Here is a 27,794-nt window from a genome sequence, read left to right on the forward strand (position 1 = left end):
TTAGTGAGGATTTCATGAGATTTCAGAGATTAGCAATTTTCTATCATTCTTTTTAAAACTTTATTGACAATGTAAAGGGTGTGGAAGTATACCAGACATTATTAGAATAGTCTGGTGTATATTTGAGATTTTTTTAACACAAGTCTGAAAACGTTGTTGAGATTAGTGAAGATTTCATGCTATTTTCAGAGATTAGCGATTGATTTAAATGTTGTTAAAAAGTTTATTGAAAATGTAAAGGGTGTGGAAGTAGGCCAGACATTATTAGAATAATCTGGTATATATTTGAGATTTTTTGATTTAAGTCTGAAAAGGTTATTGAGATTTGTGAAGATTTAATGCTTTTTTCAGAGATTAGCGATTTCCTATCATTCTTTTAAAAAGATGATTGAAAATGTAAAGGGTGTGGAAGTATACCAGACATTATTAGAATAATCTGGTGTATATTTGAGATTTTTTGACACAAGTTTGAAAAGTTATTGAGATTGGTGAGGATTTCATGCTATTTTCAGAGATTAGCGATTGATTTGAATGTTGTTAAAACCTTTATTGAAAATGTAAAGGGTGTGGAAGTAGGCCAGACATTATTAGAATAATCTGGTATATATTTGAGATTTTTTGACACAAATCTGAAAAAATTATTGAGATTAGTGAGGATTTCGTGATATTTTCAGAGATTAGCGATCATCTATGTTTTTTTTTTACTTTATTGAAAAAGTAAAGGGTGTGGAAGTAGGTCAGACATTATTAGAATAATATGGTGTACATTTGAGATTTTTAGACACAAGTTTGTGAAAGTTATTGAGATTAGTGAGGATTTCATGCTATTTTCGGAGATTAGCGATTTTCTATAATTTAAAAAAAACTTTATTGAAAATGTAAAGAGTGTGGAAGTATACCAGACATTATTAGAATAATCTGGTGTATAATTGAGATTTTTTGACGCAAATTTGAAAAAGTTATTGAGATTAGTGAGTATTTCATGCTATTTTCAGAGATTAGCGATTTCGCCCACACTACTCGCTTGGGTTTACCAGGTCTGTCCAGAGTCTTCCCCCACCCCCTGTCCCAACTCATCACAACATGGTGATAGTTTGAAAACTCCAAAACATACAACCTCAGATCCGACGACATGATTACAGAATCAATCATCAACCTTCGACCTAGGGTGCTCTGGTACCACACACACTTATGAGCATCCTTATGTTCGACCATGGTGTTTGTTATAGATAATCCATGACTAGCACAGAAATACAACAACAAACACCCATTCGGGTTCAGATCAGGGAGGCTTTCCTCCCAATCATGCCTCGCCGGGTGTCCCTGTCATTTTCCACATACTCGTTGAAGTCTCACAGCAGCACAATGGAGTCCCCCACCGGGGCCCTAAAAAGGCAAAATACTCTGATCTTCTGTTCGGTCCAAATGCACAGACAACAGTCCGAATTTTCCCCCCCAAAACCCATAGGCGTAGGGAGGTGACCCTCTCGTCCACCGGGGTCGCCTCCCGCCTCCTATAACTCCAACAAATGCATCATGTCACTGAGCATTCCTGTATACAGTTTATCTTCCCTGGAACATACTTCATTTTCTAATCTAGGGTGGCTGGTGCTGTCTTGGAGTTTAGGGCTACATCAAAAACTCTTTAGTTTGCTTAACTACTGCACAAAATCACACTTGACTGGTGGGGACCTCACCCATACTGTTATTGTAACTGTTATTTGTCGCTTTGTATTCTTGTGTTGGCAACATTCTATATGTTGCCCATCTAACCTCCCCTGTGGTGTGGGGGTGTTGAGCTGTCAACATCGGCCTGGTTGCTGGTGTGACAATGTTGGACCTAGTCCCCAAGTGGACTTTGGTCTCCTATGACGGACCACACAGAGTTCCTGGTCCCTTCCTGTCCATCTCCCTGGCTGTCCTCTGATGCATTTTGTGGAAAGCATATTGGTGCAAATACACGTTGGTTATACTGTCACAATCAAACCACAGACTAGCTCCTGGTTGACCTGCAGCTGTGTGACCACCACAACTTTGAAAAAGTTATTGAGATTAGTGAGGATTTCATGAGATTTCAGAGATTAGCAATTTTCTATCATTCTTTTTAAAACTTTATTGACAATGTAAAGGGTGTGGAAGTATACCAGACATTATTAGAATAGTCTGGTGTATATTTGAGATTTTTTTAACACAAGTCTGAAAACGTTGTTGAGATTAGTGAAGATTTCATGCTATTTTCAGAGATTAGCGATTGATTTAAATGTTGTTAAAAAGTTTATTGAAAATGTAAAGGGTGTGGAAGTAGGCCAGACATTATTAGAATAATCTGGTATATATTTGAGATTTTTTGATTTAAGTCTGAAAAGGTTATTGAGATTTGTGAAGATTTAATGCTTTTTTCAGAGATTAGCGATTTCCTATCATTCTTTTAAAAAGATGATTGAAAATGTAAAGGGTGTGGAAGTATACCAGACATTATTAGAATAATCTGGTGTATATTTGAGATTTTTTGACACAAGTTTGAAAAATTATTGAGATTGGTGAGGATTTCATGCTATTTTCAGAGATTAGCGATTGATTTGAATGTTGTTAAAACCTTTATTGAAAATGTAAAGGGTGTGGAAGTAGGCCAGACATTATTAGAATAATATGGTATATATTTGAGATTTTTTGACACAAATCTGAAAAAATTATTGAGATTAGTGAGGATTTCGTGATATTTTCAGAGATTAGCGATCATCTATGTTTTTTTTTTTACTTTATTGAAAAAGTAAAGGGTGTGGAAGTAGGTCAGACATTATTAGAATAATATGGTGTACATTTGAGATTTTTAGACACAAGTTTGTGAAAGTTATTGAGATTAGTGAGGATTTCATGCTATTTTCGGAGATTAGCGATTTTCTATAATTTAAAAAAAACTTTATTGAAAATGTAAAGAGTGTGGAAGTATACCAGACATTATTAGAATAATCTGGTGTATAATTGAGATTTTTTGACGCAAATTTGAAAAAGTTATTGAGATTAGTGAGTATTTCATGCTATTTTCAGAGATTAGCGATTTCTATCTTTTTTTAAAAACTTTATTGAAAAAGTACAGGGTGTGGAAGTAGGTCAGACATTATTAGAATATCCTGGTGTATATTTGAGATTTTTTTAACACAAGTCTGAAAAGGTTATTGAGATTCGTGAAGATTTCATGCTATTTTCAGAGATTAGTGATTGTATTAAATGTTGTTAAAAAGTTTATTGAAAATGTAAAGGGTGTGGAAGTAGGCCAGACATTATTAGAATAATCTGGTATATATTTGAGATTTTTTGATTTAAGTCTGAAAAAGTTATTGAGATTAGTGAAGATTTAATTCTTTTTTCAGAGATTATCGATTTTCTATCATTCTTTTAAAAAGATGATTGAAAATGTAAAGGATGTGGAAGTATACCAGACATTATTAGAATAATCTGGTGTATATTTGAGATTTTTTGACACAAGTTTGAAAAATTATTGAGATTAGTGAGGATTTCATGCTATTTTCAGAGATTTGCAATTTTCTATATTTTTTTTTACTCTATTGAAAAAATAAAGGGTGTGGAAGTAGGTCAGACATTATTAGAATAATCTGGTATACATTTGAGATTTTTTGACACAAGTCTGAAAAAGTTATTGAGATTAGTAAGTAAGTAAGTAAGTAAGACTTTATTTATATAGCACATTTCATACAAGAATTGCAGGTCAAGGTGCTTTACATAAAATCAATAAAAACAATAATACAAGTGATAAACAATTCAAACAAAAATAAAAATCCCAATAAGATCTCTGTTCAAGAGAGAAACCAACTTTAAACATGCATCTTAAAAGTAACAATAATATAATTAATAAAAGTAGGAAAACCCTTTTGAGATAAAATTACTTAAATGCTTCGGTAAAAAGGTAGGTTTTAAGCTGTCTTTTAAAAATGTCTAGAGTGTTTGCTTCCCTAATATTTATGGGTAATTTGTTCCATAGTTTTGGGGCGTAATTGACAAAGGCCGAATCACCAATCTTCTTATGACTGCTTCTGGTGACCTCTAATAGGCCTGCATTTGATGATCGCAGTGTTCTAGCTGGTGTGTAGTTTATAAAGGAGTTAGCAATGTAGCTAGGTCCTTGTCCGTGTAGAGCTTTGTATGTGAGGAAAAGGACCTTAAAGTCAATTCTGAAGGTAACAGGGAGCCAGTGTAAAGTAGCTAGGACAGGACTAATGTGTTCTCTCCTTTTAGTTTTGGTTAATAATCTAGCTGCAGAATTTTGAATGAGCTGTAGTCTTTCAGTGGTTTTCTTGGGAATACCAGTGAAAAGTGCGTTACAGTAGTCCAGCCGGCTGGATATAAAAGCATGAATTAACTTCTCTCCATCATTTTGGTTTATGAATGGTCGTACCTTTGCTATATTCCTCAGGTGAAAGAAAGCTGTTTTGGTCACTTTATTAATGTGAGAGTTGAAATTCAAATCTGAGTCCAGGATTACACAGAGACTCGTCACCTCTGGTTTAAGACAGGAGGTTAAACCTCCAAGATTCTTAATAAGCATCTCTCTTTTGGATTTGGGGCCACATAGTAGGACTTCGGTTTTGTCTTCATTTAATTTAAGAAAGTTAGCGTTCATCCATTTGTTTATTGCCAACAGGCAGTTGGTAATGGAATTGATGGCCGTTGCATCGTTGGGTTCAGTGGATATATATAGTTGTGTGTCATCCGCATAGCTATAGAAATCTATGTTATGTTCTCTGATTATGTCGCCGAGTGGTAACATATAAAGAGAAAAAAGTAATGGACCTAAGCAGCTTCCTTGAGCAACCCCTTAGCAGTTCTCATGTTTCTTGGACCTATGGTCACCTAAACTAACATAAAACTTCCTTCCTGTGATATATGATTTCATCCAGTTCAATACACTATCCGTGAACCCAATAAGCTTTTCCAGTCTATTGATTAGGATGTCGTGATCAATTGTATCAAATGCTGCACTGAGATCTAACAGGATAAGGATAGAGACTTTATTTGCATCATAGTTTAGTCTGAGGTCGCTAATTATTTTGGTGAGAGCAGTTTCAGTACTGTGATATTTCCTGAAACCTGACTGCGAGACTTCCAGGATGTTATTTTCTTCAAGAAAAGAATTTAATTGGACTAAAACTATCTTTTCCAGTACTTTACTAATAAATGGAAGGTTTGATATTGGTCTGTAATTTGCAAGTAGACTGTTATCCAATTTGGGTTTCTTTAATAGGGGCTTTACAACAGCTGTTTTGAAGGCATCTGGGAAAACGCCAGTTCTAAGGGATGTGTTTATAATCTCTAGCACCGGACCTGAGACACTATCAAACACTCGCTTAACCCTTGTGTTATCTTCGGGTCATTCTGACCCATCAGTCATTGTGACCCACCGTCGTATTGCGACAACTTTACCGCATACAAAAACAAAGTGAAGCATTTTCTTTTAACCGTTGGGCTGTCTCAGACCCCCCACATTGCGAAGGTTAAAAGAAAATAATTTTTATTTGTTTTTGTATTGGGTAAAATTGGGTAAACACAACGATGGTTCGTTATGAACCTTTGGGTCATGTGACCCGAAGGCAGCACGAGGGTTAAAGAATGTTGTGGGTATAGGATCAATATCTGAGGTTGTGGAGTTAGATTCGCTGACAATTTTGGAAAGTTCACTAAGTGTGATACAGGTAAATGTGCTCATGGTTATGTTGCAGAATCTACTGATGTCAGTTTCGACCCCACTATTAATAATACTAGCTCTGATCAAAGTTATTTTGTTCTTGAAGAACAAAGCAAGCTCTTCACATTTAACTACTGAGGATGGAGGTGGAGCAGGGACAGTGTTTAGCAGCTGGTCAATGGTGGAGAAAAGAACTCTGGAATTTCTGGCATTTTCTGTAATAATGTTGGAGAAATATTCTCTCCTTGCTAGACGGATGGTTTTGTTATAGGTGGTTATTGTATCTTTGTAGATATTGTAGTGGATAGTGATCTTTGTTTTCCTCCATTTTCTCTCTGCTGCACGGCATTTTCTTTTTGTTTCACTAACATTTTTATTTCTCAGCCATGGGGAGGTTCTGCTTGTGCACTTCTTTTTGGTTTTCAGTGGTGCAACAGAGTCTAACACAGTGCATCATTGAGGTTCTCTACCATTTCATTCAGAGAGCAATCATGGTTAGTCGGCTCATATAGAGCAAATTGTTCAGAAAATTTCATCATAGCTGTATTGTCTAAATATCTTCTATGGACTAAGAATTCTTTTTTGTTTTTTGTTAGGATAATTTCCACATTAAAAAGTATATAATGATGGTCTGAGAGGGGTAGATCAGTTATTGAAATATTATTGATATTTAGTCCAGTTGTTATCACTAGATCTAGTGTGTTTCCGTGTCGGTGTGTTGGGTCTGTTATGTGTTGAGTTAGATCGAAACTGTCAAGGAGATTTAAGAGCTCAATAGTTCTTGGGTCTGCTTTTTTATTTACTTGGATATTTAAGTCTCCGTTTAAAACTACTTTGTCATATCTAGTGACACATAGTGATAATAGTTCAGAGAATTCTTGTATGAATATTGGCGAGTGCTTGGGTGGCCAATATATAATAACAAAAAGTATTGATTCGGTTTTGAGCTCTATAGCAAGATATTCATATGATGTGAATTCACCTAGCTCAGTGATTTTGAACAACAGTTTAGAGGAGAAAATAGCTGCGACTCCTCCACCTTTTTTTGATGTCCTAGAAACTTGGTGAAAGCTGTAATCGGGCGGACACGCTTCTATCAAAGTTGCTGTTGCCGTGTCATTGTTTAGCCAGGTTTCTGTTAGACAGATGCAGTCTAAGTTGTTTTCTTTGACCAGATCATTAACTAGAAATGTTTTGTTATTTAGTGATCTAACATTTAGAAGGGCCAGTTTCATCTGTGGGGTATTAACAGATAAAACAGGGGTAGATAAATCTGTTGGAAGAATATGGATAGTTCTGTGACTTCTAACACTAGTTTCAGGTTTGTAACCATGCATTTTACCATGCCATTTTCTGTTTGTGATGATGACCGGTATGTCCAATGAAATAGCATGGTGGCTGTCCTAGCGTAGCTTTTCTTTGGGAAAGTCTCTGTCACTGAGCTGTTCCATCACAAGGGAATTCATCCGGGGGGTGCAGATCTGTGCAGGGCCCATGTCCTTGCAGGAGGCTGTTTGAATGTTCTGTTCTGTTCCATGGGAGGTTGTTTGGGATGCGTCAGTCAGCTTAGACACAACAGGGATAGGGAGAGAAGCTTGATTTGTGGTCAGGAGCACGTGATTGATATTTGCTGTTAGTAGTCGAGATCCGAAGTGAAGTTAAGATTTCATGCTATTTTCAGAGATTAGCGATTGATTTGAATGTTGTTAAAACCTTTATTGAAAATGTAAAGGGTGTGGAAGTAGGCCAGATATTATTAGAATAATCTGGTATATATTTGAGATTTTTTTGACACAAATCTGAAAAAGTTATTGAGATTAGTGAGGATTTCGTGCTATTTTCAGAGATTAGCGATTATCTATGTTTTTTTTTTACTTTATTGAAAAAGCAAAGGGTGTGGAAGTAGGTCAGACATTATCAGAATAATCTGGTGTACATTTGAGATTTTTAGACACAAGTTTGTAAAAGTTATTGAGATTAGTGAGGATTTCATGCTATTTTCAGAGATTAGCGATTGATTTAAAGGGTGTGGAAGCATACCAGACATTATTAGAATAATCTGGTGTATATTTGAGATTTTTTGACAAAAGTTTGATAAATTATTGAGATTAGTGAGGATTTCATGACAAACGGACGGACAGACTGACAGTGCGTGTCCACTGCAGCGACGCGATGCGAGCGACAACATGTTTTCCATTCATTTTCAATGGAGCCAGGCGAATCGCTTGCGTGGTGCATTGTGGGTAGCGACGCGACGCGACCGAGATGAGATTTTCTCAACTTTATCCAAATGAGGAGCGATTTTCGCTAGCGATGGCCAATTGGAGTGTTTTTTTGTTTCTCGTAACGTAGCAACCATGGTGAACATTTCTAGCTTTCTAGGTTTCAAGGTGGAGGAGAAACTAATCGTTTGTGTGGCTGCTTACCCAGTCCTGTACGATACATAGCTGTATTCGTACAGAGATGTTAATAAAAAACGATGCATGGCGCAAGGTTGCCGAAGTTGTTGGTGCTTGTACTTTCAAATTCAGTCTAGTCACATTACGTAACTTCGTTCTGTGGTAACTACAGTAGCTAGCTAGCCCGGCTGGAACTCCCTATCGTATCGACAGATTAGCAGACTTTGAGTAATATAATAAAACGTTTTTTACACATGTCAACGTTTATGTCTATTAAACAGTTTTGTATTTTGTATACAAGTTGTATTTTGATCGATGTTGCGAGTACGTAAACCATGTCAATGTCCGTGTCAATTGACGTTGTGTCCTTGTGGCACTTCACCCTACTTGCCTCGGGGAGAATGTCCCTGTACTTACTGTAAGTCGCTCTGGATAAGAGCGTCTGCTAAATGACTAAATGTAAATCTAAACTGTTATCTGTTTCAAGTTAATTTAACTGGATCTCCAGTAGGTGGAGGTAATGCACCTTTCCGCTCTGCCAGCTACCCTAAAAACTGCAAAGAACAACACTTGCGATTGTTGATGACGCATTCTTCATGCGACCGAGATTTGTATCGCGCGCTGAAATAGCTGTCGATGTCTAGTTTGGAGGCAGGGTTTTCTCCGATTAGCAACTGTTTTTAATTTGAGAACGACAAGACGATCTACCATGTTTACGCCTCGTGCCACCCCTGGTGGGTCCCGTAGGCAATCGTCAAGGATTACTGGTAGAAGGAGTCTCGCTAGCACTACACCAACGGGTTTACTTTTTTCCCCTCGCAGGACTTCGCTTGCTTCAAGGTGTGTGCATCGTTGTACCCGCATCTATTTGTATTTTTTACCATGAGTTACCTTATGTAAATTAACATTTGAATTTGTCTTAAGTTCAGATCATTAGTTTCTACAGTTTTATGTATTTCTTAATGGACTCACTTACATTCTTTATGTAATTGTAGGTCAACTCCCACGCGCGTACAGAGCTATTCAACCGCAGAGACGGTCCACTTCGATGTCCAAACTTTCGGTTCCTCCTTACCTGTCAAAGTCATGGAAGCTCTGACCATGGCCGAAGGTAGGCTCATTTTGACTGCATGAAGCAACACATGGAAGCCATTTGTTTGAGTTGTGAGCTAACTGGTTCATGTGTTGTTTTGGTACCACTAGCCGACGACCACATTTCAGTGAAGGTGGATGAAAGTGGTTGGGCTTGGATGGTATGTGGAGAGAGACTGATCATATGGAAGATCTGCCAGACGGCTGTGGCCAAGGTAAACATTGTGATTATGGCTCACCTTGTAGTGGTCTGTATTTAAATGTTTAATGAAGATTTTAGGAAATATTATATAGTATGATATTAGAATTGGATCAAAGTATATGGGGAAGTGTTGTTCAGAATAGCAAAGCTCTCTGTTCTACCCCCCCCCCCCCATCTTCAGTCTATGGATGTATTACCACACTCAACATTGAACAGTATAACCCTACCCCTTTGACTTTGAATGCAGCTATAGTTCATATGTATTAAACTGTACTAACTAGACAAATCTTGCATATTTAGTTCAATTGTTGACAAATATGGGGCCTGTCTTTGTTATACCATAGTTGTCCGTGTGTAAGGATGTCCAGTTGCCCACCAGTGAGTTCGCCTACAATGCTAATCTCATTGCGATTGTATCTCCTTGCCCATTGGAGTCAGCAACAGTTCAGGTGGGTAGTTCACCATGCTTCTTCACCCATGCCTATTTTATTATGTCTGTAAATAGACAGTCACCTGTTATATACATTGGGAAATTCAGATAAATTTATTGAGTAGCTATTTCTGACCGGATAGAAGGAACTCATGTTGCCATCGAAACATTTCTGTCTAATGTAAAATAGGCTGTGCACATTAGGAAGCTAACAAATGTAGCTAGCTGCTAATATAATGCATAGGGCTGTCCCCGACTAAGATTTTCTTTGGTCGACCAAGACTTGACTAAACACTTCTGAAAATCGACTAATCGAAATTTGATTTTTTAAAATATATTTATACATTTATAAATGTCACAATGTTTTTCATCAAACCCTTTTGTGTGATGTTTTACCTCACTGTTTTAAGAGTTAATATGAAAGAAATACATACGTTAGCATGAGCAAAGTAGGCCTAGGCCAACTTACGTTTTTCAGGTGGTAGGCTACTTCATATTCGACGTTGAACTATGAAAAATAAACCGTTGTTGGAGTATGCATTCAACGTTTTTCGAGTCACCCGGTACTTTGTAAATGTAAATATACTTTAATGAAATGCTGCCATACCACAGATTTCTTTGCCATTTTGACTAATAACACCGACAAAGTAGGCTATGGCAGAGTTTGTAGTTCGGCAGCCAATTGTGCTCGTGCCGTGTGCAAAAAAACAAATCAAAGTGCAGATTAACGAAAAGGAAAACAGTAACACCTTTTCTTTTAAATTATATATTTTTTGAGTTGCTTTATTTTCTTAAATAATATAATCTACAATTTCAGTTGAATTTTTTTTAAATTCAGCAATAGTGACACAAGCGGGAATCAGATTTCACACTGCCATACGGCAGCTCGACTAAAAAAATCTTAGTCGACCAAGAGCTTATTGACCAGAAAATCGACTAGTCGACTGAGTGGGGACAGCCCTAATAATGCAGAGCACCAAGCTTATGATAAGGCATGGCAGAGCGTGGAAAATAACACCCCTTGACATTACTTGTGTCAATGGTATATGTCATTCATGGAAATTGCAGTCACCTTTAAGGCAGGGTAGGTCATGTTTTTGAGAAGCACTTTTTGTCATATTTACCAAACATCACATCCTGATAGCAATCAAGAAATCAAATGCTCTGACAGTAAAATTAAATAAATCTGTTATATATGTGCAGTGTTTCCCCTAGGTTCACAGCTCAGGGGGCGGTGGGTTGACGGCGACCATGTAGAGACAGAAATGACATGCCGTCGTGTAAATAAAATAAATAACATAAGGCCATTTAGTTTGTTTAATAAAAGAGCAAGCTATATACCTGTTTTATAGGAAAGGTAACCTTAAATGACTTATTTTGTGATCGGGCGCTATAACCAGTGTGTTCGGACTGAATTCAATGTTTGAGCGGCATTCGGACCGATTGCAATTATAGGACGGCACTGGCGTGCACTGTGCAACTGAGGCGTGTTCGTGTGTGAACTTTGAAGGGAGGGGTTGGGATATTTGATATATGCAGGGTTTTTCCTGCATAGAGAAAATTTTGCAACAACAACAAACAAATAATTTCTGCATATGCAGGTAGCGACGCTAGCGACGCTATATATATTATTATTATTTTTTTATTTTTTTTGGCGCACCGAAGACCCATTTTGACCCAAGAAAAACCCTGTATATGTGTTGATTACTTTCAAACTCAAGCCAAAATTGCTATGTTCGCCAAAATTGCTAACCAATTTTTTTTGGTTAGCAGGTTAGGTCATTTTTGCAAAATGACCTAACCTGCCTCTAATGTAATGTTGGTTGTTTCATTTTGGGGTTTGCAGTCCATTATGGTCTTGGCAGTAGCACCAGAGGGAACAGCCAGGTTTTGGCCTAGCTTGGCCCACGAGGGAAACTACATAGAGACTGTAGTGGACATGGGAGAAAACCTGAGCAACTTTGTCATTGCTGTTAAGGTAAGGTTGTACTGTGGACCAATTTCTTCATTTGTGTTACCAAATAGCATACCTGTACTATCTAATGTTGGCTGTACACCATCTACATATCTTCATAAATCCTAGCATCGTTAAGTCTTTCACATTAGCAATCAAGGACCTGCCTTGTAGATTTATTGTGCCAATGTCGTGGTGTGCAAAGTAAACAGTTTTAGTGCAAGGGTCCACACACTACTAGAGTACGAGATGTATCAGTTGGTTGACAAAACATGACCTTTCTCTCAGGGTTGCAGTTTTGTAGCTTCATCTTTCCAAGGACAGCTGATGCGTCTTTGGACAGACTCATCAGGAAAGCTCCATCAGAGGGCATTCCAACCCGGTCATGGGATGTTGTCTGGGATCGGACGCAGAGTCTCCAGCCTGTTTGGCATTCTTGCCCCTCCCACAAATGATACAGTAAGCAGTGTCACAGATATGCCTTGGACCTTTTGGTTCTTTGACAGGTTGTATTTTTCTGGAATATGTTAGTCATTAGCATAAATTCAAAATTAGTGGTGGGCATAGATTATTTTTTTTAATCTAGATTAATCTCACTGTGATTTTGGCATTAATCTAGATTAAAATGGCTCATTTGAATTCTGCCGAATGCATTCAGAATATTTGTGCTACCCAAATAATGACTAAAAGTAAGTCTTTAAGAACGGGTTTCTCAAGCCAGGTGGCGCATTAGACCAGGAGCTCATCTCCTGTTTCCAAAATGCATCACAAACTGCTTGAGAAAGCTGTTCTACTATGATAATTGGTGATGAAAATAAATTATGTTCAATAAGATGTACTTGTGTTTCTTATATACTAGTGTAATAATTGGACCAATACGCTGTTCCTATTGGTCCAGAAGACGTTCTCAAAAGTTAATAATACCGTTTATATACCTCCTGAAAGTTCGCAGAGGTACATAAACGGTTTTATGGACCTAGCAACAAGCTGTTGCCTTGGAGATGTAGCCATTGACCTTAACAACGTGGCATCTGCTCGGCAACAAAGTAGCCTAAATTGCCCCAAAAAAACCTAAAACAACCAAATATGGTTTCTGCACAGGTCCGCAAACGCCCCGCAATCGCTTCCCGTTTTAAAGAAGTATCTGAAGCAGACAGAAGACGAATTGATGTTGTTGATATGTTGCCTTGGAGGTGTAGTGACGTCACCAGTGCAAGTGCAGCTGATTGCTCTGACAACATGGCGTCTGCTCCAGATTTGACGTGTTTGATTTGTGATCTTCCCACGTATTGTTGTAGTATATAAGAAACCAAATGTTTACTCCTCGACAGGTCAGCAAACGCTTTGTCTCCACGATTTGTTTGTAAACAAACAAACGTAACAAACGTTTTAACAAATCTCGGTTTACAAAGGCGTTTGCAGACCTGTCGAGGAGTAAACATTTGCTGTTTATTAACTGTTTATTAGATTAGTTAGCGATAGAGCTGTGCTGACAGGCTTGCCTCGGTTGCACTCAAACATCGTAGTTTGACGACGACTCTTCCCCTGCGCTACATCAGTGCTTGGGCCGGCATCTTCCGCATTAGCTAAGGGATGCTTTGCGTTTAGGTGGTATTTGAGACTGGAAGAACTCCTACAGTCAACTAATTCCGCATAGCACAAGGTGCAAACAACATTAGTCTTGTCGAGGTTTCCATTGGGAAGCTTCTTAAAAATACATTTTCCCTGAAGCAAACCAGGCGGCTTCATAGCTGCATCCATGTTAGCACGTCACGTTTGATGTGATAATTTCATACACAAGGCATACACACAGGTTCGAAGACTCGTTCTCGTCCCCTACAGTGCAATTCGGCTAGGTATACATCCGCGCTAAAATATCAAGGTGAAAGTCATCATAGCTTGCATAGTATAGACCCAGCTCCCAACCCAACTTTGAGAATAGATTAGCGGCAATATTTTTTTTATCGCCGATAAGAGTCCGGCGGCGTTAACGCTGATAACGGCCCACCACTATTCAAAATACACATTCAGTTGAATTAGACTGCTTATAGGTAACGTTGAATCAAAGGTGCCTGTGCCATTTTAACGATGCATGATACGTTTTTGCTCTTGATCAGATTTATGCTCCTGTTCTCAAACCAGCACATACATTTATTAAAAGTGAATCTGTTCAATTTCCGCCTAGGTCTTATTGGCAAAAAAAACTCAGACTACTTCCTCACATATAATATAGGACATTTATATAAATACCTGACCATCTGGTTTGTGCTTGGAACTTCATTTTGATACAGTTAAAATCAGATATAACATTTTCTTGTAGACCAGGGCTGCGTTTCCCGAAAGCGTCTTAAGCCTAAATTGATTGTAGAATCCATCGTACGACGAATCTTAGTTTTACGGGCCGTTCCCAAAGACACCGTAGCTAAAGTGTCTCTTGAAAATTCGTAGCTCTTGAAATCGCATAGATTAGCCTACTCCTTCCGAAATGTTTGGGAAACGCACGTAAGAAATATCGATGGTTTTGTTATTTTGCTCGATCATTGCTACGATCCATCGTTATCGGGAAACGCAGCCCTGGTTGTCCTGAAATCTGGTGACATACTTATATATTTGAGATTGGTAAGAGGAGTTTGTTGGGTTTGAGGACACATCCATCTACATGTGTGAAGTTGCACTGTGCAACATTTTAGTAAAACACCAATCCTTGAAATGATGTCCTGCTTGCACGGATTGGAAAACGTGGGGCCCTAACCAAATGAAGAGTGAGCTAACCCACCCTACCTTCCTCCTCCTTAGCTCCACAGTGTGCTGTGGGTGGGGGACAAGGCTGTCCTGTACACCCTCACTTCCTCCAGACTGAATAAGTGGGAGATGGAGGAGAGCTCTGAGGTGCAGGTCCTGAGCTGGAACACCAATCCTGCCCTTACAGAGAGTATCAGAGATTCCGTTTGGGTAGGTGATACTACTAGTATAACATTCTAGGGCTGGGCGATATGACGATATATATTGTGTGACAATAGAAAAACATTTATCGTTTCATATTATGACCTATCTGTGTTGCGCAAACCCCCTTCGTTACGGCAATATTTGTCGTAACGAAATATTAACCTGACTATGAAACGCTGCCCCCTCCTCCCCCAGTTACTGCGCACTCACTTTTAACAAATATATTTTTTAGACTGCTACACATGTTGTACATCATTGGAAAGCTACGATTCTTGTGCTTGTAGATATGTAAACCATTTCAAGATCGAGTCACAACAAGTATAGTCAACGTCTTTGTCCAGTCACCAATTTGTAAACAATGCCAAAGCCAAACGTCTCTACTTACCCTCAAAGGTTCAGTGTTGTCCAGGTATGCAAACAACCCATCAAAACTTGATCTCTGTACATTCCCAAGGGTCCAAAGTATCTAACCATGTCAAGTAGTTCGTCCAAATACAATGTTTTACATTCATAAATAGCCATTATCCTTTGTTTCATTATGCAAGTTAGCCGACGGAAGAAACAACTTGTTCACATAAAAGTGGTCTTTTCTCCGGTTAGCAACGGAGTATTTACGATAGGAAGGCATCAAAATGTCCGTTGAACTCTCCCCTTTCGATTGACACCAAGATTGACCAAATCTGAGCTTCCATTGTCTGGCCAAGGCCTTCAACAGCCAACCAGTGCCTCATCTGAATTGTCGGGCAATCACAACCCACCTTCTCTTTCTTTGTTTGAAGCTCAGCCCAATCAAAACCAATCGTGGAAATGACTGACACGTCTTTTAGCCAATCAAATTCTGAAAACGATGATATGGGGGTTTCCAGGGAAGTGAAAACAGGTATAAAGTTTCTTGCGTAAGCAGGTTCATATTGTCTGTGCTTGTGCGCTCTGAGCCAGTAAGGTCATACAGCGAATTGAAGCAGTTGGATATCATGGCAAAGAAGACGCAGAAATCCAAGTATTCTCTCACAAAAGTTTTGGAAGAAGTTACTGGACGTGAAAGTGATTTATCAGACAATTTATCCAAGGTAAATACTGATCAATCGGACTATGATTCAGAGGCCCAGATCCTTCAGAAGAGGATCTGGGCATGCGGAACCATCCGCACAAACAGAATTGGATTCCTGAAAACAAAAGTGAACAGTTTGGATACAAAATCTCCCCGTGGCAGTATTCGCTGGATCAGGAACGACTCCCTCCACTTTGTCCAGTGGCAAGACACAAGGGACGTCTTCCTGTGTTCAACACTCCACACGGCACATGCACAGGACACGGTGCAGAGGAGGGTCAAAGATGCAGATCAGCACTGGGTACTGAAAGACATCCCAGTTCCGCCAGTGATAAAGGACTACAACCAGTGCATGGGTGGAGTGGACCTTTTTGATGCACTGATAGGATACTATAAAGTACTCCACAAGACCTAGAGATGGTACAAGACCTTCTATAATTTCCTGGACATTGGGATTGGAATTGTCCTTCACAAAGACATTGCAAAAGGAAAAGGACAAGTACCTCTGACCCAGAAGGCCTTCAGAGAGACCCTTGTTGTTGAGCTGGCAGAGTTGGGGTCTCACCTCTCACCCGGTCCCTCATCTTCCATCGTGCCTCAATCCACAGCTAGTCACAGGCCAGTGCATATCAGTGGAGACCGCACCGCTGGTCGGCTGAAGTGCAGGCACTGTGGTGTAAAGACACCAGTGAAGTGCTCAACCTGTGATGTGGCTTTGTGCTTTGTCCCCAAACGTGACTGCTACAATGACTGGCATGTTGCCCAAAACATTTTGTGAAATTGTTTGTAAATAATTAGGGTCACAATTCACTGTATGTAATAGGGCTGAACGATTTTGGAAAAAATGATAATTGCGATTATTCTTTACCAATAAATCTCTTTTTTTTTTTTTTTTATGTTCTGTAATATTCAACAGAGACGGGCGAATAACTGTATAGTATGACCTTTCACAATATTAGATTGATTCAAAATAAACTTATGATGAAATTAAGTGATGCATGATATTTTATTTACCTACTTGAATCACGGTAGTATATTGACAGATTTTTCCAGCCTTGTAAACATGTTATAATAACTAGAGCCCGACCGATATATCGGCGGGCCGATATTATTGTCCGATATTGGGCATTTTCCACTATCGGCATCGGCATTTCTAATGGCCGATAAATGAATATTAATGTTTGTTTTTTTGTTTTTTTTTCAAAGGACTTTAAGTTTCATATCTTAAGTTTGTGTTTTTATACATTTTATTTCAGAAACTGCATTAACATTATTTTAGTGAGGAAATAATAACAGGAGTCAGATGGCTGAGCAGTTAGGGAATCGGGCTACTAATCAGAAGGTTGCTGGTTCGATTCCCGGCCATGTTAAATGACGTGTCCTTGGGAAGGCACTTAACCCTACTTGCCTCGGGGAATGTCCCTGTCTAATCGCTCTGGATAGGAACTTATGCTAAAAGTGACTAAATGTTAACTACAAATAACTACTGTTAGGGAAATCAGTTTGTTTTGTTACGCGTTTCTGGATAAAAAATAAATAAATTATATCGGATTTTTAAATCACCAAATATTTGTATCGGTACAGGCCTTAAAAATCCTTTATCGGTCGGGCTCTAATAATAACATAAAGCATTGTCAAATAAGCCTGGTGTAAACATTAATGTAAGAGTGAGTAACAAATCACAGAAAATCTGAAATATAAAAACAAGTCTTTGGCTTTATTACACTCAGTATTTAAAGTCACTGTCATAAACATGACATATAAACATGTGACATGTGGATTGCAGTTTTTAAAGACTGTCTGTATGAACTTTACTACTACACAGTAGAATAAATAAATAATGTGTTTATATATATATATATATTTCTCCAGTCAGTAACAAAACAAAAAGAGCACAAAAATAAAGGAGAACAACTATGTCTGAAAATATTTCGGTAAATCAACGTAACCAGTGTGATCCTACTGTATGGTTCTCAGTAGCTCGCAGGTTTTTTGCAAGGAAAACCAGCATATCAACTTTTGCTGGTTTTAAGGACGAGCGAGTGCAAGTCACTAAATTCCCTCCAGTGCTAAACAGACGCTCTGAGGGGGAACTTGTGGCTGGTACATAAAGATACTTGCGGGCTATCTTGCAAAGTTGTGGAAAGTTGATCTTGTGCACTTTCCACCATGCCAAGGGATCGTCCTCTCCATCGATGACAAGGGTCAACAGGCTGTTTAACTCTGCCTCCACGACATCTTTAAGTCGCACAGGCAAAGCAGAAGAGGCCATACTGGTTTTGAAAAAGCTGCCAAGAGACTTCTTTGCCTTTTCCCCAGAGGGCTGTGCACTTTGAGGCTTCTGAACGGTTTCAGTACAATATCTCTTCTCCTGCCAGAAGGAAAGAAAATCTCATTAGTGTTGCAGTTGAATGTCTGTTTGTAGAAGTATCATATTCATGGACATAATTATTATTAACCTGGGGATATGTACATCTTGCTGATTCTTGCATTTCCGTCTTCAGTCGGGTCTTAATGGCAGGGATGTTGTCTGCACTGATGTATTGCGTTTTGAACCTAGGGTCCACGAATGACGCAACATCCAAAAGCTCCTGAGTGTAGGGGTCACTATATTTGTCATTGAGGTATGCGAAGACCTTGGTTTTAATCGACCTAGTCAGGCCAGTTTCCTCAGCATCTTCAGCCAGGACTGATGTGGCCAGAAGGTGGAGAACTGGCTTGAGGTAGGAGATGCTCACATACTCCTCTCCAGAAAGAGCATCTGTAAATTCCAGGAGAGGACGCAGTGCCTTGTGAATAGACTCCAACACTTCAATATCCTGCCAGCTTGGGATGAGGGAGCGTGCATGTCGGTCACCTGACAACACATGGGATATGGCTTTGGCCTGTTCTAGCACCCTGGCGACCATTTTTTCTTTGGACCCCATCTTGTTGGGCACTCAGTTATGAGGGTGTGCTCAGGAAGTTTGAGCTCCCTCTGTGCCTCAGTCATTGCTGCTTTCTTCTTCCAACTGTGGGAGAAGTGCCCCACCAGCTTGGACAGCCCTATTGCTCTCGACACTGATGATGACACTGTCATCCGTGAGCGCATTTTCTTGAAAAATAAATACATGAAAATAGTGTAATTCATACAATTTAAGTTGTTTGATACAAGGGCAACGCTATCACCATTACACACACTTACATTCTCTCTATCACTCTGAAAACAACAGTGTTTCACTCTCTCACACACACATTTACATTTATTCATTTAGCAGACGCTTTTATCCAAAGCGACTTCCAAAAGAGAGCTTTACAAAGTGCATAGGTCACTGATCATAACAACGAGATAGCCACAAAACATTGCGAGTAGCCAAAACATGAAGCACACATTGTGAACAACCAAAGTAAGTGCCCAAAGGGAAGAACCATAAGAGCATGTAGTTAAACAAGTTACAATTAAACAATATGAACTGCTATAAGTGCGAGTGTACCTGTGGAAAAAAAGACAAGCAACAATAATAAAAAACAATATATCACAGCGAGTACAAACAATTTTAAATCAGTTACCACTAACCACAAGAGCAACAAGTCTCTGAGCAAGAGTCATTGTGATCCTTGAGGAAACTAACATCGGGTCAAGCGAACCATTCCTAAGTACCGTTGTACTCCCGGAACAAGTGCGTCTTGAGCCTTTTCTTGAAGGTGGAGAGACAGTCAGTGTCTCTGATGGAGGTGGGGAGTTGATTCCACCACTGGGGGGCCAGACAGGAGAAGAGCTTGTGTTGAGACCGGACGGTCTTGAGCGGTGGGACCACCAGGCGGTTGTCTGAAGAAGACCGTAGGTGACGGGTGGGGGTGTAAGGCTGCAGGAGAGACTTGATGTAGACTGGTGCAGTCCCGTTCACTGCTCGGAAGGTCAATACCAGGGTCTTGAATCTGATACGGGCCATGATAGGTAGCCAGTGGAGAGAGATGAGGAGCGGGGTAACATGGGAGCGTCTGGGTAGATTGTAGACCAGGCGGGCCGCTGCGTTCTGAATCCTCTGAAGAGGGCGGGTTGCACATGCTGGGCGAGCAGCGAGTTGCAATAGTCCAACTTGGAGAGGACAAGTGCTTGGACTAGCAGCTGGGTGGAGTGCTCAGACGGGTATCTCCTGATCTTCCGGATGCTGTAGAGGGTGAATCTACACGACCGGGAGACCGCAGCAATGTGGGCCGTGAGGGAGAGCTCCTCGTCCATGGTAACCCCAAGGTTCCTGGCAGAGGATGAAGGGGTCACCGTCGCAGATCCCAGGGTGATTGAGAGATCGTGGGAGATGGAGGGTTTAGCCGGGATGATGAGAAGTTCTGTTTTGGCGAGGTTCAGCTGGAGGTGGTGCTCGGTCATCCAGGCGGAGATGTCTGTGAGGCAGGCCTCAATCCTAGCTGAGATTCCCGGATCGGTCTGGGGGAACGACAGGTACAGCTGCGTGTCGTCAGCGTAGCAGTGGTAGAAGCCATGGGAGGTGATGATTGGTCCAAGTGAGGTGGTGTACAGAGAGAAGAGGAGGGGTCCAAGGACGGAGCCCTGTGGGACACCAGTGGAGAGCTGGCGAGGGCCTGACAGTTTGCCTCCCCAGGAAACCTGGTAGGATCTTCCCGACAGGTAGGATGAGATCCACTGGAGTGCAGTGCCAGTGATGCCCATCTCAGAAAGTCTGGCAAGCAGGATCTGGTGGTTAACCGTATCAAACGCTGCAGAAAGGTCCAGCAGAATGATGACGGATGACCTGGAAGCCGCTCTGGCAGACTGGAGGGCAGTGGTGACTGAAAGGAGGGCAGTCTCTGTGGAGTGGCCAGTCTTGAAGCCCGATTGGTTGGGGTCAAGCAGGTTGTTCTGAGAGAGAAAGTTAGACAAAGTTAGATACAGCACGTTCAATTGTCACAAACACAAACTTACCAATGGCAAGATGTAATCTGTGCCCAAAACACTGGAGCCTGGTCCATTCATTGAGCTGTGCTGCCTTCACCATATTTGCCGCGTTGTCTGTCGTAATGCAGACAAGGTTCATTTGAGGAGATCCCAGCTGGCAAGCCCCTCAGGCCAGCTGCGATATTTTCCCCTGTGTGGTTGTCTGGGAAGTAGGAAGTTTGAAGGCAGCGAGCATTGAGGTCAAAGTCTTCAGTAATAAAATGCACCGTAAGACGCCTATCCATTGTTTCAATCAAAGCCGTGAACCCAGGCCTGGTCACCGTATTGAGGGGCATCATGTCTTTGGCGATGAACTCGGTTACTGCTCGTGTCATTTCCAAGTGTCGTTTAGAAGTACGTGGATAAGGAGTAAGGCTTTCAAATATTTCAGTCAGTGAGCCCTGTCGGTTGGTATTAGGCTGATTTGTGGTGATGTTCGGCATTTTTGCAACGCAACCGCCGTACAAGGTTTTGTGGTGTATTTTTAAGTGCTGCAATGGAGGTGTTGCCCCGTTTGGTAGCAACGTTAGCCAGGCAGGTTTTGCACAAAACGTTACACTGCGCATCATCTTTTTTGAATCCAAAATACTCCCACACGACTGACTGACTGTTCCTCTTTGATATTAAAGTTTTTGTCGAGCCCTGAGGCCATTGTACACGCGAAAGTAGGCCTACAGTGTAGTGTGCCAAGTTTATCCTTCGTCTGGAAACTCTCGCGTGTCACGTGCACTAAATTAAAATCGCAGCCTTTGCGATTACAAAATCTAGTTTGTCACATTGCGATATAATCGCAAATGCAATTAATCATTCAGCCCTAGTATGCAAATAGTTTGGTGTGTCTTATATAAACTGCTTTTCCACAATAGCACTTGTTTTGACTTTTATATGGACAAAGTTTAGTTTCAAGAAGGTAAAAAGCACTCTAATGCTTCAGTTACTCTGTTTCAGCAACACTAATGGTGAATCTGAATATGGGATATGATAGCCCCAAGTGTCACCTTTCATTAGAGCCCAAACCTATGACTGTAGGTGAAAGAGTTCAAAAGTTGTAGCCTTTTAAGATAGGTATGTGGCCATGGTTACCCAGGGTCCTTTTGGAGTCTCCAAAGGGCACTTATAGAAAACGCCTGGATGTACCCTTAGAAAAACATGTGTATAACATTCAATTTTCATGGTATTATATTCGACTTTTGAGTTGAATTGGGTAAGGCCTCAAGCTGTGGTCCAATGCTGTCTTCCAGCTAATATCTACCACCTCAAAACAAAATCTAGGCGGACTTAGAAACTTTCAATTTCCTTGTGTTCAAGCCTCTATTAGTCAACACCAGTAGGACTTACAGGGGTCCTGACAACAGGGGAAATAACTTCAGTGTCAGCTTTCAAAAGAGACCATTTACATGCATGTACTCCAAATGGTTCAAGAACAGCTTTCAATTTACTTTGGGTATGCTGTTTAGGCGTTTTCAGGCAAATTTAACAGGATTTTTAAAAGGTTAAAAGAGAAATTAAAACAGGTTGCACCACAACAATTATCTGCACTTGCACAAATGTATTTTGAGGTCGCACAGAATACGTTTCGGAAGCATATGCTTTCGAGCCTTGATAAAGGTGAAAAATAGAATATAAGTAAGTACTTTTTATTTGTCAAGTAGCCTATATAATTGGGTGTGCTCAAGCCTTTGGCGAGCACAACCATTGTTCTCTAGTTACCCTCTAGGGTACCCTCTAGTTCTAATTGTAATAAGAAATTGGCCTTTCCATATGGTCATTTTATATAGACCACATGTGTCAAACTCAAGGCCCGCCACGTCATTTTATGTGGCCCACGGAAGCTATGCTGCTTTACAGCATGCATTTACCATAAACTACATCTCTTACAATGCATTTCGATTATGTTACGGCAAAGTGACGACATCCCGCGTCTAGAAAGCAGTGTATACACATCAGTGTATACCTAGTTTAAAGGCCATATGGCAGGTTAAACACTACTGTTGATTAATGGGTACATGAAGCACTCAAGACATATCATTTAAAATATCTCCAAATGGTGTTAAAGACCAGTTTTTGGTGTTAGCATTAGCATATTAGCGCAAATCGGCAATGACGTCACGTTGGGGAGTCGTGGAGGAGAGAAGCCTCAGCCTAGTACTAGAACTATGGCGACTGACTGGGATGAAGAAGAGGTGGCAAAAACCACTAATGTGACAGTGATCATTCAGGGCCTGACATTACATTTTTGAGGCACTTGTCCTTATGACAAGTAGCCCTACATTTACGTTTCACTTTTCCATGCAACGAAGATGAGCTGTAATATTAAAATGATAACAATTGAGGTGTTATAAAAAAACAGGTAACATTAAACATTTACACAATTTCTGCAGAATGAAACACTTTCTGTTAGGTACTGTATTGCAGCTTTGTCCCAATATCTCTACAGACCATGCAGCTAATTTAATGCTCAACACTTGAACGGGGGCTTATTACTTGAAAGAGGAATTACTGCGTCTTCTCAGTTACACTCAGGGCTTGGAAATACTATGACTTGCAAAAGTAGGCAAATGGCTAGTAGAACATAACATTTCATAATAATTTCAGTAAATCAAACAGCTGCAAAACCCAGTGAAATGTTATATACAGCTAGCAAACTAACATTAGCTAGCATCGCTAAAGACATTGGCTAACTCAACTTCGGTAGGCTATCCTCAGTATTTGCAAGCTGGCCAGTGCAAGTACAGTAACATGGCATTTTATTGTGTTTGAGATTAAACTTGTCCAGTGGGGCAGATACATTTCTCTGCCCTACAAAAAAAATCCACTTGTCCCGGACAATCATGTCGTTAGCTGTAGTTCAGATAAGTAGAAAGAAGACCTCATGCTAGCTATGGGCTAATTTGCTAGTCCCACCTAGAAATCCCCAATTAAATATTTTCCCCAACGTTGTAAACACATTTCCGATTAGATGTCCCATGTTTTGATGGTACTAGCAGAGACCATATTAGACATTCTCTGGGACTAGCCTAGTTGGGTGTGCTCAAGCCTTCGGCGAGAGCACAACCTTTGTTCTCTCACATATATATTATTTATTGTTTATTGTTTATTTTCGCCCCCCTAAAACTCAGTCAATATTTGGCCTACATACACAACGGCGGTGTCAAAAGGTTCGTCTTGGTAGCGATTGCGTTGTTTCTATTGGAATTTACGTTCCGTTGCATGGTTTGGGCTTAAGTTAAGTTTTTGTGGCGAAAAGTGAAGCTAACGGTGGCTAATTTGCTAGCCACAGTCACTGACGTTACTAACGTCACTAACGTCACAAAAACACGCGTGACTACCTGTAGCAGAACATTCGTTTCGCATCTGTTAACTTGGGGGATAGCTAGGCTAACTATAGCTTTACTGCAAGGCAGCTGCAGGAACGCCACAAGCAAAGAGGCCAGGGTGATAACTATTTACTCATTTTACTTTGTGATATGACACACAATTGTGATGTGTAATGTACAATATAAGCTGATATTATTAAGGAAGTACATCTACTTTCGGAAACAGTAGTCTACTATTTCACTGAAATATTAGCATCATGACATTAGCCTGTGTTGCCCGGGCAACACATACTACAGTGGTCTATGATGTATCTGTTTTCAATCATTAAAATAAACATTCCTCACATATACATTTTCGTTGTAGGATTTATTATGACATTAGATTACAAGTAAACGATTTGTGGGTGAAATTATCATTACCTGTGGTTTCAATCCAGTGTATCACTGCAACGCTGTAGCCTACGCCAGACACTACAAAACATTTACACAGCTGTAGGAAGTAAAAAGGCGACAGAACATGTTCGGCACTCCCCTTACTTAAATCAAAAGTATCTAACTACTAACCTGAACTTCATTGCCACAGCCTAAACTTTGTCAATCTGTTCATGAAAATAATTAATTTCAGCCTAAACCGTACAACGGAACGTTAAATCCAATTCAACCAACGCAATCGCTACCAAGACGAACACAGCAGTAGTCTAGTCTGTACTACTACTGTACCGTAGTAGTACAATTTACCGGGGCAGCTTCTCCACACAGGGCTATATCGCATTTTGCGTTGTTACTGACAATGATCGCTACCAGTGAGCTTTTTATGAATGACCGATTTTCCACTAAATAAATGTCAAGCTTATTTACGTTTTGGGGGGCATATTTTCAGTTAGCAGATGGTACTGTTTGAATCGCGATTCCATCTTCTACTGCCGGGTAACGTCGTAGAATAATCTTCAAAGGGGGTTCTTTATTAATGAATGAATGCAATGAGTAGGCTAAATGCATGAAAATATCACGAGAAGGGAAAAACTTAAAAGGACGTTTAAGTCATAGAGATTAGGTCAATTTGTACACCGGTCTGCCAAATGTATTCGTTTTGATTCAACGATGAGGCTGCCTCTTGGGGAAATGAGAAGACATCCATTTCATTCTACACTTCACTTGTATTTTCAGTTGTAAATGAGCAGCAAAAAAAAATGCTTTTAAATCTATGTCATCTTTATAAATAATAAGTATGCATTTTTATATAAAATACAGAAATATCAGTTGTAAAAATGTCATTAAAAAACGGACCCCTGTCCAACCGACGCAAGCAAGCACACCCTACAATTTCCCCAGAAATTGTACCCTCTCTAGTGTTTATTTCTAATCGATTTCAATGGTCTCTAAGCGGGCTTTGGTCAGTCGTCTCCCCAACGTATTATATTCCGTTTTGTGACACCCAACAACATGAAATACAATGGATAACAGTTTAAATGTTTATTACCAACAAGCAAATAGCGCAAATTTGTTGGAAAAATAAACCTGCCATATGGCCTTTAACTAGGTGAAGGCGAGCATGCAAACGTACAGCCGGTTCTGCAAACGTACCCCATGCACATTTTCAGCCAAGATCCTCTGGCATTCAACCCAAGTTGGTATCGCTCTCGAACTTAGTTAGAGTACTCAGCCAAGCTAGCATGTTTCTGCTTCCCCTGTTGACAATTTGGAGCCAGAAATGGTAAAGACATCACCTTCACTAGACAAGGTTTTACCAATTGGAAAAAATGTTTATTTGACATAAAGCTCAAAAAGCTATTCTGCGCTCAAATGAAGGGCAAAAAACACGCGCTCGCATTGTGTGTAAGTCCCTATCTAGCATCACAACAAACCCAGAATACGTCCTAGGTTTGGGCTAATCCCTGAATTTTTACAAGGCCTGGCTCCACACTTGATTAACCCTGGGATCGATGAGCAGTCTCAAAAATGGTAGGCCGATCAATATAAAAAATAATACGATCCCCTTCCGTAATCATGATACCCCCAAAAAATGTTCACTGCACCCCCAGTCAAGGCAGGCTGCATCGGCCCTGGATGGAAGGCAGTTTCAATAAAGATGGGAAAGCGAATGTTTGCTTCAAGGAGAAAAACCTGTATGTATTTTGTGTTATAAGGCGATGTCGGTCATTAGAGTACAATCTCCGTTGGCATTTTGCACCAAACACAGAGATAAATATGCCAAATTTATCCTCCCAAAAAAACAGCAGATTGTCCAAGAATTAAAAGGCGGACTGCTATTGCAGCATAGGCCCTATGTTCACAAAAGCTACAACTAAAACACTATGTTTTTACATCGTTACGTCATAGTTACAACTGGCCCTTTGAGGGCAACCATAATGCTGATGTGGCCCTCGGTGAAAATGAGTTTGACACCCCTGATGTAGACTGTTTATTCATTTGGTTTACAGAAAATGTCCTACACCGTGATATGCATCGTTTAGGGATGCACGATATATTGGCAGCCAATGTTTATTGGTGGCCAAGCCGCGAAGACACCTTAAGTGTTTCTACGTATTCTTATTGGGTGTGCTCAAGCCTTCGGCGAGAGCACAACCTTTGTTCTCTGTCATATATATTTATTATTATTATTTATTTTTGCCCCCCTAAGCCTCAGTCAATATTTGGACTACATAGACAACCTAGGTGTCAAAAGTTTCGTCTTGGTAGCGATTGAGTTGCTTGTATTTTTATTTACACTCCGTTGCACAGTTTAGGAGGTTACAATGTTTTTTGGCAAAAAGTTTCTTCTGTCAACGAAGGGTACTCGGTGCTAGCCTACGTCACTACGTCAGCACACGTTAGCAACGACACATGGATACAACGTGATAGAGATGTTCTAGCACGCAAGTTGGAGCTTGGATTATGAGTGAAAAATGCCAACCCCCAAAATTACCAACCATTGGGATTTGTTGAGAAAGCAATTTCGAGTGGAACTGCCATCTCGGATTTTTGATTTAGGTCGTGAAAGTCTTTGTAATATGAGCGAGTGCCGGTCGCCCGTGAGACTGCCTAGGCGGCAGCCATGCAAGCGTCATAGTAGTCTAGTTTTTTTTGGTAATTTTATAGTTCGGTCAATTCTACACCAAAAAACAGAAGGAGGGCAATGTTATGACGATATGACTATTGTGAAGACAGTCAGATGGTGAGATTTTAATGTAGGTTGCTGTAAAAACTTGTATTGGTTTTCTACGTGAGAGCCCCATCAGCCTCCGTTGACGATTGCGTCAGCTGTTGTCGATCTCTGATGAGTATTTTTTTAATTTCGTACCAGGGTCAATTCTACATAAAAAATCAGGAGGGCAGTGTTTTAAAGATATGGCGATTGCGAAGACAGCCAGCGGGTCAGCATATTTTTGTGATTTGTGTAAAACTTGGAATTTGAGTGACACCGCGGCTTGTTTTGACGTTAGCCTCAGTCAGACTCGGCTCGCCCACTGGCAGTGTGTCTTCAATGCCGCAGCTAAACTTTATTTCAAAATAAACGTTCTCATTTCCGGCGCTTTCAAACAATCAGTGAAATGTGGAGCAACAGCAGCTAGCTTGCCTCTAGCAAACTTATTTTGAATTAGCCATTTCCCCCTACTTTAATGTCAAACTTATTTACGTTTTGGGGGGCATATTTTCAGTTAGCAGACGGTACTGTTTGAATCGCGAATCCATCTGAAATATACTGCCAGTGACAACGTTGTTACAGTAGCTTGTTTCAAAGGGTGTTCTTAATGAAATATGCAATATG

General features: G+C 40.2%; 1 protein-coding gene across 1 annotated transcript in view; it reads left to right on the forward strand.

Moving 5' to 3' along the window:
• Nucleotides 1-8,676: 8,676 nt before the first annotated feature.
• The window catches only part of nup133 (nucleoporin 133), a 43,548-nt gene continuing 24,430 nt past the window's right edge, over nucleotides 8,677-27,794 (forward strand). Inside the window, exons 1-7 of the mRNA XM_062447897.1 lie at nucleotides 8,677-8,940; nucleotides 9,096-9,211; nucleotides 9,304-9,407; nucleotides 9,739-9,843; nucleotides 11,671-11,802; nucleotides 12,067-12,237; nucleotides 14,575-14,730. Coding sequence (XP_062303881.1) covers nucleotides 8,810-8,940; nucleotides 9,096-9,211; nucleotides 9,304-9,407; nucleotides 9,739-9,843; nucleotides 11,671-11,802; nucleotides 12,067-12,237; nucleotides 14,575-14,730 — 915 coding nt within the window. The 5' untranslated portion in view covers nucleotides 8,677-8,809. The remainder of the gene's footprint in view (nucleotides 8,941-9,095; nucleotides 9,212-9,303; nucleotides 9,408-9,738; nucleotides 9,844-11,670; nucleotides 11,803-12,066; nucleotides 12,238-14,574; nucleotides 14,731-27,794) is intronic.

Source organism: Osmerus eperlanus, chromosome 22 (genome assembly GCF_963692335.1).
Source record: "Osmerus eperlanus chromosome 22, fOsmEpe2.1, whole genome shotgun sequence".
Classification (NCBI taxonomy): Eukaryota; Metazoa; Chordata; class Actinopteri; order Osmeriformes; family Osmeridae; genus Osmerus; species Osmerus eperlanus.